This window comes from Microtus pennsylvanicus, chromosome 3 (assembly GCF_037038515.1).
Source record: "Microtus pennsylvanicus isolate mMicPen1 chromosome 3, mMicPen1.hap1, whole genome shotgun sequence".
NCBI lineage: Eukaryota > Metazoa > Chordata > Mammalia > Rodentia > Cricetidae > Microtus > Microtus pennsylvanicus.
Window position 1 is genome coordinate 127,783,973 of NC_134581.1, and position 15,029 is coordinate 127,799,001.

The window sequence follows — 15,029 nt, forward strand, 5'->3', positions numbered from 1 at the left end:
CAATAATTCATTTTCAGAGTAATTGCTTCTCTAGTTTTATTACATTAAACATTGTTACAAAGTGTGCGGAAATCTCAATGATAGGAAAGTTTTCCAAATAGTTCACCTGCGTGAGTATCTTTGGAATTAACATTTCCCCAATGTGGATCATCTGTATAGGAAATGGCTCTTTCTTGCTTTTTGTCAATTCTGAGGATTTCTTTGTTTGATTAAATTTAGTTATAAACCACATGAGTGCACCCCTTTTGGTCTGACCACCCCCTATGAATGCAGTGCTTTTTGTAGCCCCATAAATGTAACGCTTGATTTTTGAAACAGGGTTTTTTCCTAACAGCTCTGGCTTTCTTGGAACTTGTTTTGTAGTTCAGGTTGTCCTCAAATGCACAGAGATCCACCTGCCTCTTCCTCCCTAGTGCTAAAATTTAAGGCTTGTGCCACCACGGCTTGGCGAATGCAATGCTTTTCTAGCTCACGAGTGCAGCAGTGCTTTTGTAGCCCCCGTGAGAACAGCGTTCTTGTGACCTCACGAGTGCACTGCTGCTTTTGGTGTCAATTGTGCATAGAAGCAGAGATTTTGAGTCCCTGGTGTGTGTTTTTAGCAGAAGTGTAGCAGGGCTGAACTCTCTTCCCTTGCTTGTGCTGGGCAAGAAACTGCATTGTCCTGAGGCCAGTGAGCAAAGCTTCAGTCTTAAGTCTGGCAGCAGTCCCTGGGGCTCTTAGGCAAGTCACATTCTGAGCTCCTTTTAGCTGTAAAATTAAGTGAATTTGACCAGGATGAGTTTTAATATGTAAGATTTTAATCCCTCCCTCCCTCTCCCTCTCCCTCTCCCTCTCCCTCTCTCTCTCTCTCTCTCTCTCTCTCTCTCTCTCTCTCTCTCTCTCACACACACACACACACACACACACACACACACACACACACACACACACACACATCCTTAGGGACAGTGGTTTGGTGTTTATCGGTACCTGCTGAACTTGACAGAACATAACTACCGGTAGATTAGAATAGATACTTTCAGAAATTTTTGTTATTTGTCTCCCTATGTGTGAAAGAATTTATGAACGAGTCTTGTAGTATCAAAGCTCACAACTGTAAAATTGTTTCTTTCCTTGTGGTAAAGTTGTCCTTAGGCTGGATTCAGTGTTGGGCTGAATGAATAGGTCAAGTAGAGGCAGAGTTTATTCTGCAGGGAGGTTTTTGTCTTCTCTGGAACTGGTCTACACATTCTGTTTGAGTCTGCCTTCTGACAGAATTAGCATGTTCCATTCTTGGAATGTTACCTGTGTGTACGTGTGTGTGTGTGTGTGTGTGTGTACACGTGTGTATGTGTGTGTACGTGTGTGTGTACGTGTGTGTGTACGTGTGTGTGTGTACGTGTGTGTGTGTACGTGTGTGTGTGTACGTGTGTGTGTGTACGTGTGTGTGTGTGTACGTGCGTGTGTGTACGTGTGTGTGTGTGTACGTGTGTGTGTACGTGTGTGTGTGTGTGTGTGTGTGAGAGAGAGAGATTCATGCAATCTATTGTATTCATTCTTTCCTTCACAACCCTCCCTTCTTCTTTTGAGCCCCCTTTTTTCATTCATTTTCCCTTCTTTGTCTTTCTTTATTTCTCTTTTTTCCCCCCCACAGTGATTTTAAGTGTGGAAACTTTTGGGTTAAGTGTGTGAGCACAGTCGGATCTACTTACTGGTACATGGGGAACTTTGCAGTGGTTACACCAATGAAAAAAATGACAACCATTCCCTGCCAATAGCTCATCGGGGAGGGTCGGGGCCTCAGGAGCACTTCCCTCCCCCTCCCCCATAACATAATGGTAGCAGGAGCAGTCGTATATAGATCTTGTGCCTGCATATCCACAGCTGCTGTGTGTTGATGATTGTCAGGCCAGGACGTGCCATATCCCGAAGGCAGTGTGTCATAGCACTGCTTCCCCCTCTGCTTCAATGTCTAATTTCCAGATCTTCTGTTGTTTCTGTAATTGCCTTGTTCATTTTGTGTTTTAATTTCTTTGACTTTAGCCTGTAGTGAAGGATAGAGTTCTCTTTTGAGTATCCATGAATTTCCACAGCTTTAGGGTATACCTACCCAGGCCTGGGCGTGGATGTTGGAGAGTCCTCCTGTCTTCATCCTACGCACGCCACATCCTATTCTTCTTCAGTGTATATAAAAATTTACCCTGTCTTCAACTTAGTCCTTCCCTTGGTTTTTCCACACAACACAAGAGTTTCATTATATTCTTTTTTTCCTGTTTCCCTTCTTGGTGAGAGATGGAGTTTTCTTCTAAACTACTCAAGGTACAGAATTGAGTATCAGCTTCTTTAATCTTAAGCTGTTGAAGAGGCAGCAGACTCATTTCCAGGGCTCAAAACTTCGAAGTATCAAAAAGCATGCTTTTGAAAAGCTTTTCTTTTTTTAAAAAAAAAAATTCATTTACTTCAGTGACCTCTCCACTTCCACTGTAACATAAAGCCCCAAGGGCACCTTGATTGTTTTCAAATAATGTTTATGTGATGGATGTGTTGACTTGAAGCAAGAAGAAAAATTATTTCACAGATGAAAAGAAAATATTTAATGTGCTGCAAAGATTTTATATTAAATTAGTTTTGAGTCTAATACATTGATTTGTAAGATTTGCTTACTCTAATATTTTGTCATAATTTGCAATTTCTGTCATCATTTTCATGAAGTATTTACTTTAGATCCTATACCAACTGCTGAGAATACCCAATAGAGAACCATAAGAAGGCTTTCATTAGCCCTTCTTCGTTCTGCTCAGTAAATTCACATTTCAGTTGAGTTGGTCATTGATGGCCATGGTTGCCTTCAGGTGCAGTAAATATAAGGTGGGCATTGTAGTGGCTCCTGTAATCCCAGCCCAGATCAGGAGGATTAAAGTTCAAGACGAGCCTGAGCTACATTACAAGAGCCTGTCTCACAAAAAAGGAAGAAAAAAAAACCCAAAGAAAATGAATTCTGGGAAAATAGATTTTGTTAAAAGAAATTTGGGTCCACATCTGAAGCTGCGTATATTGTGTATGTGAGGTAGAGACAGGAGAAACATTAATTTAAGAAAATTCTCAGTTACATAGCAAGTTCAAGATATCAAAGCCAGCCTGGACTACAATGAGAAGCTGCCTAGAAAAGCCAATAAACAACAATAACAGAAAACCTCATGAGGCACTGTCTCAAGTAACAGTAACTAAAAGGAAGCAGTGATTATATCAATAGACTTAGAAGAGTCTAGTGCCTTTCAAGATGTTACTGGGAAATTCTAGGACCTTTTCATGAGACTTCGCAAGCCTAGAGAAGACAGTTTAGACAGTATACTGTCAGCCATCAAGAAAGCAAACGGGGCTGGAGAGATGGCTCAGAGGTTAAGAGCATTGCCTGCTGTTCCAAAGGTCCTGAGTTCAATTCCCAGCAACCACATGGTGGCTCACAACCATCTGTAATGGGGTCTGGTGCCCTCTTCTGGCATGCAGGCATACACACAGACAGAATATTGTATACATAATAAATAAATAATTATTAAAAAAAAGAAAGCAAAGTTGACTTTTTCATTGCCGTCATCTTCTCTGCAGTAGATTGGTGCTGTCAGAAGCAGATGTATCTCATTGTCTTGAAAAGCCTTATGTTATTAAAATATCTTAAATGCCATATTCTGTAGATTTCTGAAGTGTTTGAAGACCACCTATCTATCTAAAATATATCTGTTTGACCCTGAAAATATACCTAAGGTGACTGCAAGTTTGATTGTTATAGATTAACTACTATTTTACATTTCTTAATTTTTCCTAAACATTTTGCAACAATAACTTTCAAGGACTAGAATTTTACATTAAATTTTTAAATGAGTTGCCTATGTACAATATCTTAAAATAGAAATAGCCTTAGCTTTGTATTAATGTACAAAAATTTCCTAAGAATAGAAACATATAGTTGAAACAAAAATAGCCTTAAATTTGTGTCAAATACAAAAATCTGTACCAATGTAAAATATTTGAGATTAATAGTTTCTTTTTAGTTTAAAAGGAAATTTCAATAATCTAACCTTTTATCCTATCATTCCTATATCCCCTTTTAAAAATCTTTTCAGAAAGAGATCCCTAACTCTACCATCTTTGCTTAGTCTATTTTCCTTCGTCATGACCAGTAGTAACTTTCATTCCTCCAAAAGGTGATAAACATCCACAACCCACTGAATGACAAAAAACCAGTCACCCCACCTCTTGGTAATGTGAACATCATGTTCTTAAAAGAACTTCCTGTTGCCTGGGGACAACAACATCCTTTAGGGACTCTGAGAAAATTAAGATAATGGTCAAGTCTTGGGAGAGCTAGCTGCTGTCCACTCTCAGTGTGATGGGACTTATTTGAAGTCCTGACTGGAGAAGTCTGTGAGGCTGTACTATCTCAGCTAACCTGTTTGAAGTTATTCTGGATATGGAATTTTGAGGACGTTGTAGCAGAGGCATTCTGAGAGACTGGATCACCTAAGTTGCATGTCTGTATTGGTGTCTGTTTGACAGATTATTGCTTTTCATAGTTCACTTTTTACCTGTTGTGATCTATAAGTTGAATTATTTACACTTTCTAAAGTCTTATCTTACATAACTAGAGTTATTAATAATTTTTAAAAGGTATTTTAATGTATACTTTAATATCATTTACTTTATATTTGTTTCATAGAAACCAAATAATCAATATTCCCCCTTATGGTAAATATTAAGGTTTAGCCAAAAATCTTTTATATTAATAGTTGTTAACTTTTGGAATTACTTTGCAAATGAGCACGGAGATTTGAACGGTCCAGATCAGCTTTAAGAATCACTCAAACTGAGCTGGGCATGTTCTCCCGTATCTAGACAGACCAGGAGAACAAGGTGAAGACTACTTTTAAACAATTTCAATTACTGATGATTGCCGTTTTAAAAGCGCCATTTTCTGACAGGTAGAGGAGAACACCAGCCAAAACTTCCACTCACGAGATTCCATTATAGGTGACTGTCTGCAAGGCAGCTTTAACTTGAACAACGTTTAAAGCAAATACTTGTATTCTTATTATCTTATTGTTTAGATTGCACAAAGCCATTTCCATGCCTTGTAAAATACTTTAAGCATATTCTTTCCTTCATCTATTTTGACTTTCCTCTGAGCTTTTATGCTGAACTTTCTCCCATATGTATTTGTTTCTTTGGAAACTGAAATTCTCAAGATGCTCAGATTGAGTATCTGTTAAAGAGTAACATTACCATGTAGAGGATTTTATATATAATTTTGGGAGGAGGTTTTTTTGTTTTTAATGATTCTTCAGTTTACTGTTTATAATATTATAAATGTATTATATTACATATTATATTATATTAGGAAGTACTAAATGATGATGAACTGAAGTCTTGTCAGTTGGAAGCTGACCAGTGTATAAGTAAGGAAACAAAAGAAGTGCTTAGGATTGCTTCACCTTGCCCACTTTTAAAAACATAATATTTTATGTTAGTTGGCATGGTGATGTAATCCCATTGCTTGAGAGGTCATGACAGGAACAGCCCATGAGATCATTCTCCATTGCATAACAGTTCAGTGCCAGCTTGGGCTTTCTGTACAACCTTGTCTTGTCACCACGCCCAACCCCTAAAACAAAACAAAACTCCACCAAACTGGAAAAAAAATAATCTGTATTTTGTTTGCTAAGTCAGATTCTCTTTCATTAAGACGCTTGTCTAAATACATCTCTAGGTAAAAAATCAGTTTTCTGTTTTTTAAAACAACTGAACAGCATGTTGTTGCAATCTAGCATGAGAAAGCATTATATACATTTGATATTTGGGTTGAAGACTATGTGAGTATTTTGTTTTAGTTTTTTGTACTCTTGAAACATCTAAATTTGATCATTTGTAATTGACTGTTTCTTGTGACTCTAAAGTTCTTAGAGGTTAGTAGAGACAGGCCTGATAGGCATTGTATTGTAACAGACTGTAGTGGACACATCTAGTTACAGATTCCTTAAGGAAAATTGATAATCTGGGCCCAGTAGCACATGCCTTTAATTCCAGCATTGCAGAGGCAGAGACAGGAGAATCTTCAAAAATAGTTGGGTACTACATAGACTGTCACCAAAACAACAACAAAAAGCACAAGCTTCGTAAGAAACCTCTCATGTTATAGTAAGAGACTGTAGAGCACAACACGTTGATTCCATTACAGACAATGAAGAGATCTTGCATTGCCAGCTGCAATCAAGTATTGCCTTTGTGAGATAGTGGGCACATAGCATGTGTTGTAGTAACGTTAGAAAATGTCAGGTCCTACATTTCAGTAAGCCTCGCCTGCCAGTTATAGGGAGCACTGAGAAATTCCTCCCCTCCAGCCCTTTCTTGGGAGATCTCTCCAGCTCTCATCATCTGTAGAAAGGAGTGTGGTGTGAAAAGCATGTGGTTTGCTGGACCTCTTCACTGCACATCTGAGAACCATCAGGTTTTGAACAAATGATAAGTGAAGATTTTGGTAAAGATTTGAACTTTAGCTGCATGCGTATTTTCCCTTGCTGTGTAGGAAGTGGAGGCAGGAGAATCACAAGTTAGAGACTAGCCTGGGCTACTTAATGACTTCAGTAAGCTAGTTAGCAAAGTACAGAGCGCTGACTAGGACAAGGTCTGGTTCTAGTTTCAGAACCGCAGAGCAACACCACCACCCCTTAAACCTGGGGATATGTGATTATTTTGATCATAGTGTCCTGCCAAAAAACAGTCTTTAGAGATCTGTAGGTTTCAGCCTTATAATCTCTCTTGCTTTTGTGTTTGCTCCCTCTTCCCCTTCACAGAAAAGGTGAATTCTACCCTCCACATTACTATACCAAAGCAATGTAAGCGGGTTTCCATTCGCCCTGAAAATATAGCTAGTACATGTTTGCGTATTTCTTACACTTTCTTAATGGTACTTGATAGATAAGTGCACAGAAATTAGAACTTGGGGGGGGGGGGCACATCATTAATATTTTTGTAAAAATGCTGCTACAATTACAGGTCCTTTTGGAATAAATCATGGGATTGAACTTCATTCAGATGTGGTGGAATATGCCAAGGAAAAACTGGAGAGCTTCATCAAAAATAGTGATAGCTTTGATAAGTAAGTATTTCTACCTGTAGTTTTGACGTGAGAACGATTAGTGAACATGTGTAGAATGCCTGTTCTTGACCAGTATCAGCTTTTTCATACTGGCTAAGTGAATGCTGCAGACATCTGTGTACTATGAGGAAAAAAAATAGGCGTTACCACGTAATTTTTTTATTAAATTACAGATAGATAATATGTGTTTACTTTCACTTATTAAATGTCGTATGGGTATCCTCTGGAGAGAAACACAATGTTTGTGCTCCCAGGACTTTTCCATAACTGTTTTTAAACCTTCTGCATAGTAGTTTAACAGTCTGTCCTCTGTTGGTACCGTAATTTGTATGTCAATATTTAAGGGTCTCTCTTTACAGTATTCAGTTACTTCCTAATAGATTTAGTAGAAATTGCTGTAGAAATACATCTATGTGTCATTGTGGGATCGTGTTTGAGAAAGCCATTTTATTGAACTGTTTTCTTCCCAGGTTTCCCTTTCTAAGACATATTACATAGCTGTTGATGCTTGGCCAGCAGTGAAAGTGAAGATTTGGCATGTAATCACACTGAATCTCTGCCTTGACATTTTTATGGAACAAGGGCTCTTATGCTTGAGCTAGAGGAAAGCCCGTTAATTGAAATATCCTACTACATGTAGAGCTTTGGCATGTCATTTTTCTGTGTGGGTCATAGATTCCAATAGAAAAAGGCTTTAACAGGATAGGAAGCATATGCTTAGACAGACACAGCCACTATACAGGGTTTCAGTGTAGAAACTGACCCAGGCTTCAGACATGGCTTATTGGCAGGGGTCTCTCACCCCATCCCTGGCTGTAACTGCCAGTGTGAAAAACAGTGTGCATGTGCATGTGTGTTTTGGAGAGGTGGTTTCTGGGCCACCACAAGGGGTTTCATCTTGAGAGAGCACACCTAGAGGAGAGATCCAGAAGCCAAGAACATCTTGACTGTCATCCACAGAGTGTACTTTCCCTTTCTTCCCTTCTTTTGCTCCTCTGCCTCTTCTCTTTGCCCTTTCAGTTTTACCTCCTTCACTGTTGTGGGTTTTTTGTTTGTGCTGGTGTGAATGATGCTTGAACTGGTTCAAGAACACAAAACTCAGACTCCCTAGGAAAATCTGCAGCCCTGGAGTCCAGGCAAGCTTGTGCAACACAGGTGTGACTGTAGTCAGATTATTCAGCTCTTCGGGCAGGATTGAGGGTGTGCAGATACTCAGGCTTTATTTTTTTTTTTAATAAACACAATAGATTTAAGTCAGCCAGTTAAATGATCAGTTTGCTGAAAAAAACTTTCAGATTTTCAGATTTATTTTATATGTGTGAGTGTTTTGCCTACATATCTGTGTGTGCAGCATATGCATGCCTGGAGCACATAGAGTTCAGGAAAGGTGTCAGATCCCTTCGCACTGGAGTTACAGATAGTTGTGAGCTGCCATGTGGATGCTGAGAGTCCAACCCCAAGAGCAGCAAGTGCAGTAAATTACCGAGCTAACTCTCCAACCCCCCAAACTATTAATGAATAATTAGCACCTGCTTCATACTCTCAGCCATTTTCAATTATCTACTGCATTTATTCCAAAAAAGAAACACATTTAACAGAAACTGAAGTTTTTAGCCCAAGTTCTTTAATAAGAAATTGCGATTAAACTTTAGAATTTGTTTGTGTCTTCATTATTTTCCTCCTATCTAATGACTGATGTGGTTGCTGAGTCTTGAGATGTGGGCAAGATTAATTTTTATCTAGTCATGGGATTTTTTGTATTGTTTGATTGCCTGCAAAGTATGGCTTTTGATATTGAAAATTAATCTGGCCATAAGAACTTTTAAAATATATTTTAGCTTAGAAAGTGTAATGGTAATGTTAACAAATGCTCAAAATCTATAGCAAGATCTGTTGCATAGTATTAATACATTTCATCTGCTGATACGAGAAGGTTCAGTTTCTAATCATTTATCAGAACAGGCTTAAGGAAGACAAGTCACTAAACAAGTAGTTCTAGATAATAGTAAAACATGCAATGATTTTTATTTTGTATACATCATCTAATAACAAATCTTTTTTAATGCTATTTGGATGTCTCATTATTTGGTGTGTGTGCGTGTGTGTGCGGGCGCACGCAGTCTATATACTTGTTTGCGAGTTTGGACATGGAGGTGTATATGCATGGGTAGAGGCCAGAGATTGATGTGGGGTCTCCTTCCTTCATTGCTCCTTATCTGTATGTTTTAGATGGGATCTCTCAAGTTGAAGCTCATTTACTTAGCTAAGTGCCTGCTGCCATGCCAGGTTTCTTACATGGTCCTTTGGGGTACAAACTTAAGCCCTTACTTGATGGCAGGTATCTTATCCATTGGGATACCTATTCAGCTCTTCTCTCGCAAAAAATAAAAAAATTGTTACTGTTACACATGTTTTTAAACCAATCCCTGCCATTGATACCTATTAACTAAATGCTTACAGCGTGTTTTAGAAACTTTTATATTAATCATTCAAAAGAAGACAGTAGGGGCAATTTTATTTTACGTCTTAGGCACTGGTCTTGTATTCAGGTTTCTATTGCTGTGATAAACTCCATGACCAAAACCAACCTGGGAAGCAAAGGGCGTATTTCTGCTTACAGTCCATCACTGAAGGTAGTCAGGGCAGGAACTGAAGGAGAGACCATGAAGGAGGGCTGCTTACTAACTTGCCTCCTATGCCTTGCTCAGCCTGCTTTCTTATACAGCCAATGACCACCAGCCTCGTGATGACAGTTCCCACAGTAGTAGGCAAGGTCTTGACAAGTCAATCAGAAATCAAGAAAATGCCTCACAGACTTGCCTACATGTCAGTGTGCTGGAGATATTTTTTCACTTGAGGTTCCTTCTTCCCAGATGACCCTAGCTCATGCCAAGTTGACAAGCTAATCAGAACTGGTATGAAATAATACTTACTGTTCAATATATCAATTACAAATGGGTCTCATTCAAAGAGTGGCTAATACTAGGAAACTGTTTCATTTTGCATCAACTACAACTGGTAGAAAGTTAAGAAATCAAAGTTGATTCATTGGGCCAGTGCTTTATTCTTTTTACATAGTTTGGTTTTGGTAGCCAATTAGAGGATATATTTTTCTTCGTGTCATTTGTATTTTGATGATCTTTTAGGTTTTTTTTTAATGCTGAGTATATTATTGCAACTTTACTTAAATTAAAAAAGCATTTGTAGAATGCAGAGTTCTTCTAAGCAATTTCATATTTAATTGTGTATGGAGGTATAAAGACATATATTAATTAGTAACAGTCAATATCAAGGAAGATGGCTCATTAATTTTGTACTGGTCATCTCTAGAATTTAGCATGGAGAGAACAAGTCTTTAAAATCCAGTTCAGTTCTTCCTTCAGGGAGTCCAGAGCCTTCTCATCAGCTCCTTCCTCCAAAAGTATTGCCATGTTGGGCATGTTTTAATCTATACTCCAAAGGTTTTCTTACATATATCTGCTTCAGGTCAGGGTGAACTCGGACATATGAGAGGGTGAGAGGTCTATTAGCTAACCAGTGTTAGAATATGTAATGCATGATGTAGTGTGTGTGTGTGTGAGAGTGTTTTTTATGTACAAACTTGGATCTTTCATGTCTTAAATCAAGTTTTTTGAATAAAAGAGTTCTTAATGTCTGTTGAACTACATCAGCACTGCATGAACAGGTGCATGGCTCAAAGCAACTCCTCAGAGTTCATTGTACATGGACATGGGGAGCTAGAGTGAAGGACTTATTCCTTAGTGATAGTGTTCACTGAACTTCCTTATGAACCAGTCTGATTTCAAAAGTCTTCCTAAATACAAGTGACCAGATGATACTTTAGGATTCCTGGGCTAAATGATCTCTTAGGGCAGCCAGCAATTTTTACCCCTGCAGGAAAAGGTGGCTCTGCTACCAGGAAAAGGATTGGACTTGGCATGTTCTCGTCGCATTGTTCTGCTAGTGCTAGTTTATTAACCTCAAACAGTCTTTACATACCACAAAATGTCATTTTCATTTTATTGAACATTTTCATTACGTGTATTTATAGGAGTTAATTCTTACCTCCCACTGCGTGGGTCCTGAGGGTCAAACTCCAGTTGTCAGATGTAGCAGTGAGAAATTTTACTCATAGAGCCAAGAGTTCATTTGATAGTCCCAAAGTTTTTTGTTGTTGTTGTTGTTTTTATTTTTATTTTTTTTTATTTTATTTTTTTTATTTTTTGAGACCCGGGTTTCTCTGTAGCTTTGGAGCCTGTCCTGGAACTAACTCTTGTAGACCAGGCTGGCCCTGAACTCATAGAGATCTGCTTGCCTCTGCCTCCCGAGTGCTGAGATTAAAGGTGTTAGATCTAGAGTAGTGTTGGGGCCTTTATTGCTGAGTTGTTTTTTTTTTTTTTTGAGAAGATTGGGTGTTTAGTTGGGGGAGGGGGGATCTCTGCAAACAACAAGACCGGCAGAGTAATGATCTGTGTGAGGTAGAAGGGAAGCAGGTTCAGTTCAACGCAGTAGCTGGTGTTGGGTCAGACTGTTAGAGTCTGACACCAGGTGGTTTACTTTAGGCATATTTAAGCGCAACACATTTTTGGAAAGATTCCTGGTGTAACTAATTCAAGCTCGTATACAACAAAGCTTAAGACATGTTTACATTGAAAATCTTTACAAAGTACATGTGACCTTTCTCATGAAGATGGGTTCTATTCACTGAGAAATAATGCTTAATTTCAACATCTAGTGAGAGTGACTGAGATAAATGTAAAAGTTTGTGGGAGCCAAGTGAGGCCTGGCGCTATAGAAAGCATAAACCACCAGGCTGTTAAGTACATTGATTCCCTGTTTTCTGGACTAAAAGACGTATCCATCTCTTCTGTTGAAGAGACACCTGTGTGTTTAACACTCCTGGCTTCCCTAGTGCTTGTCTGTGAGCATCAGGACCTCATGCCCAATTTACCTTAATTCAGTATTTATGCAGTAAACAAATTACATCTCCCCAGCTGTGAATACTTGGGTGAGTATTTTAGCTAAGGAAGCTTGAATTATAAATTTGGACCTCATGGAAAAGTTTGTCATTAGTAACACATTAACTTATAATTGTGCATATGAGTTTACTTAGCATATATGTGCATGTACAGTTGATTTGACTCTGGAATCGTACGTCATAAAGTTCCTGTAAGGTCAGGAGGTTATATTTCCTTTAGAGTGACTAGAGAGAAAATTTTCGAAGTGATCTTTTATCTATAGCCAAATGAGCATAGTTTGCACATCTGCATATAGAGAGTGAATTTTTATTTCTATTTAAATGGGCACATAAAAGAGTCCTAAGTGATGAAAACTGTAGTGGGTAGTCAGAGCAATGGGTCTTATCTTAGGCCAATAATTCTCTACCTGTGTTGTGATCCCTGGGTATTGAACAACCCTTTTTCAGGGGTCACATAGCAGATATCCTGCACATCAGATATTTATATTACTATTCTTAACAGTAGTTAAGAAGTAGCAATGAAAATAATTTTATGGTTGAGGGTCACCACAACATGTATTAAGGGTTATAGCATTAGGGTAGTTGAAAATTGCTGTCTTAGACTCTGGCCAGTAAAAACGATTGCTTTTTTCATTGTTTATTCCTGCTACCAATAAACTGTAGCCTAGCAACTTGGCCCTGGTTACAAAGTGTAAAGCAGCACTATCATAGGTATCATGTATGTCCTTCAGAGAAGAATCAGGCAACACCGCTGGGCTGGTATACACCCTACACAGGACAACACCGCTGGGCTGGTATATACCCTACACAGGACAACACCGCTGGGCTGGTATACACCCTACACAGGACAACACCGCTGGGCTGGTATATACCCTACACAGGACAACACCGCTGGGCTGGTATATACCCTACACAGGACAACACCGCTGGGCTGGTATACACCCTACACAGGACAACACCGCTGGGCTGGTATACACCCTACACAGGACAACACCGCTGGGCTGGTATACACCCTACACAGGACACCTTGGCTTTATTGGAGGGGAGGAGGAGTAGTTTCCAAAAGTGTAATTGATGCATTGTAACAACTAGTACCCTGGTTTTACTTATAATTAGCTAAAGGTTTATTTCCCACAAGTGATTTGTATTTGAAAATTAAGTGCTTCTGTATTCAGTTTTATCACTGGAGCAGTCTCTTCTGTCATTCTTAAGAGAATTGTACTGAAGTCATTTTGCTTTTGTAATTGATTACACTCAGTATTTCTAATACTTTTTTGATGTGGCTTAGTGGTTAAGAGCACTGCCTGCTCTTCCCAAAGGTCCTGAGTTCAATTCCCAGCAACCACATGGTGGCTCACAACCATGTGTAATGAGGTCTGGTGCCCTCTTGAGGAAGAGACCTCAAGAGGTCAGTTGTCCTCGTCAACTTAGACCATGGAACCCAATATGGACACATTCAACAGAACGGCCATATATCGGGTGCCTATGCATGATTCATCATTGCCAGGGCATAAATTTCATTTTCATTCATCCATCCATCCATCCATTCATTCAGAAAAAGTCTTAATACAAATTATTGTAGACTGTAAGCAGGGTGTTTTTTTTCCCTTCTCTCTGGTAGTGAGGATTGAACCTAGGACTTTATACATGCTAGATTATTCTATCACTAAACTGCATCCTCAGCCCCCTTAAAATAATGCTTTTGCACTAATCATGATGAGGCATACTTTCAACCCTAGCCCTTGGGAGACTAACACAGGAGAGTCACTGAGCACTGCGTACTAGCCTACCTAGTCAACCTTGTCTCAGAAACATTAATTTCCTGCTTCTTTCCCTTCCTCCTGTGTGTGTGACAGGAACTTGTTAAGTTGCTCAGATAGGCTTCAAATTTGTGATCCTCCTGTCTCAGCTTCCAGAGTGCTGGGATTGTAGGCATGAACCATCACACATTCCTAGACAAATTTTAATGTCATAACACTCAAATTCTAGGAGAGAGTTCTTGAAAATATAAAAGGGCTACCAGTTATACATGTTAACATCTACGTGGAAATATTGAGTGGCTTTAAATGACTTAGCTGTCAGTTTTTTTAGGAAACATTGAACAGCCGTTTCAATACTGTGGGTTTCTACAATGTTTTCATTCAGTGTAAACAACATAGATACCACTGTATTTATTTTCAATACTCTGTTTCAAATAATGCCTGAATTGTCCTAAGATGAGTTTGATTCAGTTGGAAGGGAAACCATTTGAAAAGGTAAAGTCTTCGCTTTCTAATTTTCATTTACCAGTTTGGTTACTGATTATAAGGTAATTCAATGGTTTCTTTCAAGATCAAGAGTTTAATACTTCCCTTACTTTTACTCCAGCAGAAATGTTTCAAGTTTTATCTTATTTTTAGCAAATATTTTTAGCAAAATGGTCATAGCTCTTAAGACTTAAACTGTACTTTAATGAAATATTTTAAGAAAAAGATTTGTGATTCATTTGTCAGATTACTTTGGATGAGGTATGAGGACAAGGTAGGACTCTTTTCCAGGTCCTTGAAATTCCTTTATTCCATTGGAATAATTGTCTACAGTTTCAATGACAGTGTCCTCTGGCACCTTAACAAACTAGGTGCACAGTTGCCGGCCCCCACTTGACAGCGTATTGAAGGGGAATGTTGTTTTTTCTGCTCTCAGTCAGCTCCTAGACCTAGACTATCCGTCTAAGAGGGAAGCTACAGGGCAAGGCTAGGTCACCCTGCTCTCCTAGCTGCTTTTCAAAAGAATTATATGGGCAAGTTGGCAAGGTCCGGGCTGTGAACGAAGTCATCTATCCGTCTGAGATGAAGATAGTCCAGCATGCACCCTTAAAGAAAGCCACTACTGAGGTAAGTGACTGGAACCCTGGCCTCAACCAAATGTCTGTATGTTCTGCAT

The 15,029-nt window shown here is 38.9% G+C and overlaps 1 protein-coding gene across 5 annotated transcripts in view; it reads left to right on the plus strand.

Annotated features, from left to right (window-relative positions):
- Positions 1-15,029, plus strand: part of Pcmtd1 (protein-L-isoaspartate (D-aspartate) O-methyltransferase domain containing 1) — a 60,463-nt gene that overhangs the window by 31,249 nt on the left and 14,185 nt on the right. For 3 of the 5 annotated variants that reach the window (XM_075967100.1, XM_075967099.1, XM_075967096.1), the window contains one exon: positions 7,027-7,129. Coding sequence is in view for 2 of the 5 variants with exons in the window: in XM_075967099.1 (XP_075823214.1) it covers positions 7,027-7,129 (103 nt within the window). In the remaining 3 variants the exon portion in view is untranslated. Of the gene's footprint in view, positions 1-7,026; positions 7,130-14,789; positions 14,981-15,029 lie in introns of all 5 variants that reach the window. The other 2 variants (XM_075967098.1, XM_075967097.1) reach the window with 1 other exon arrangement.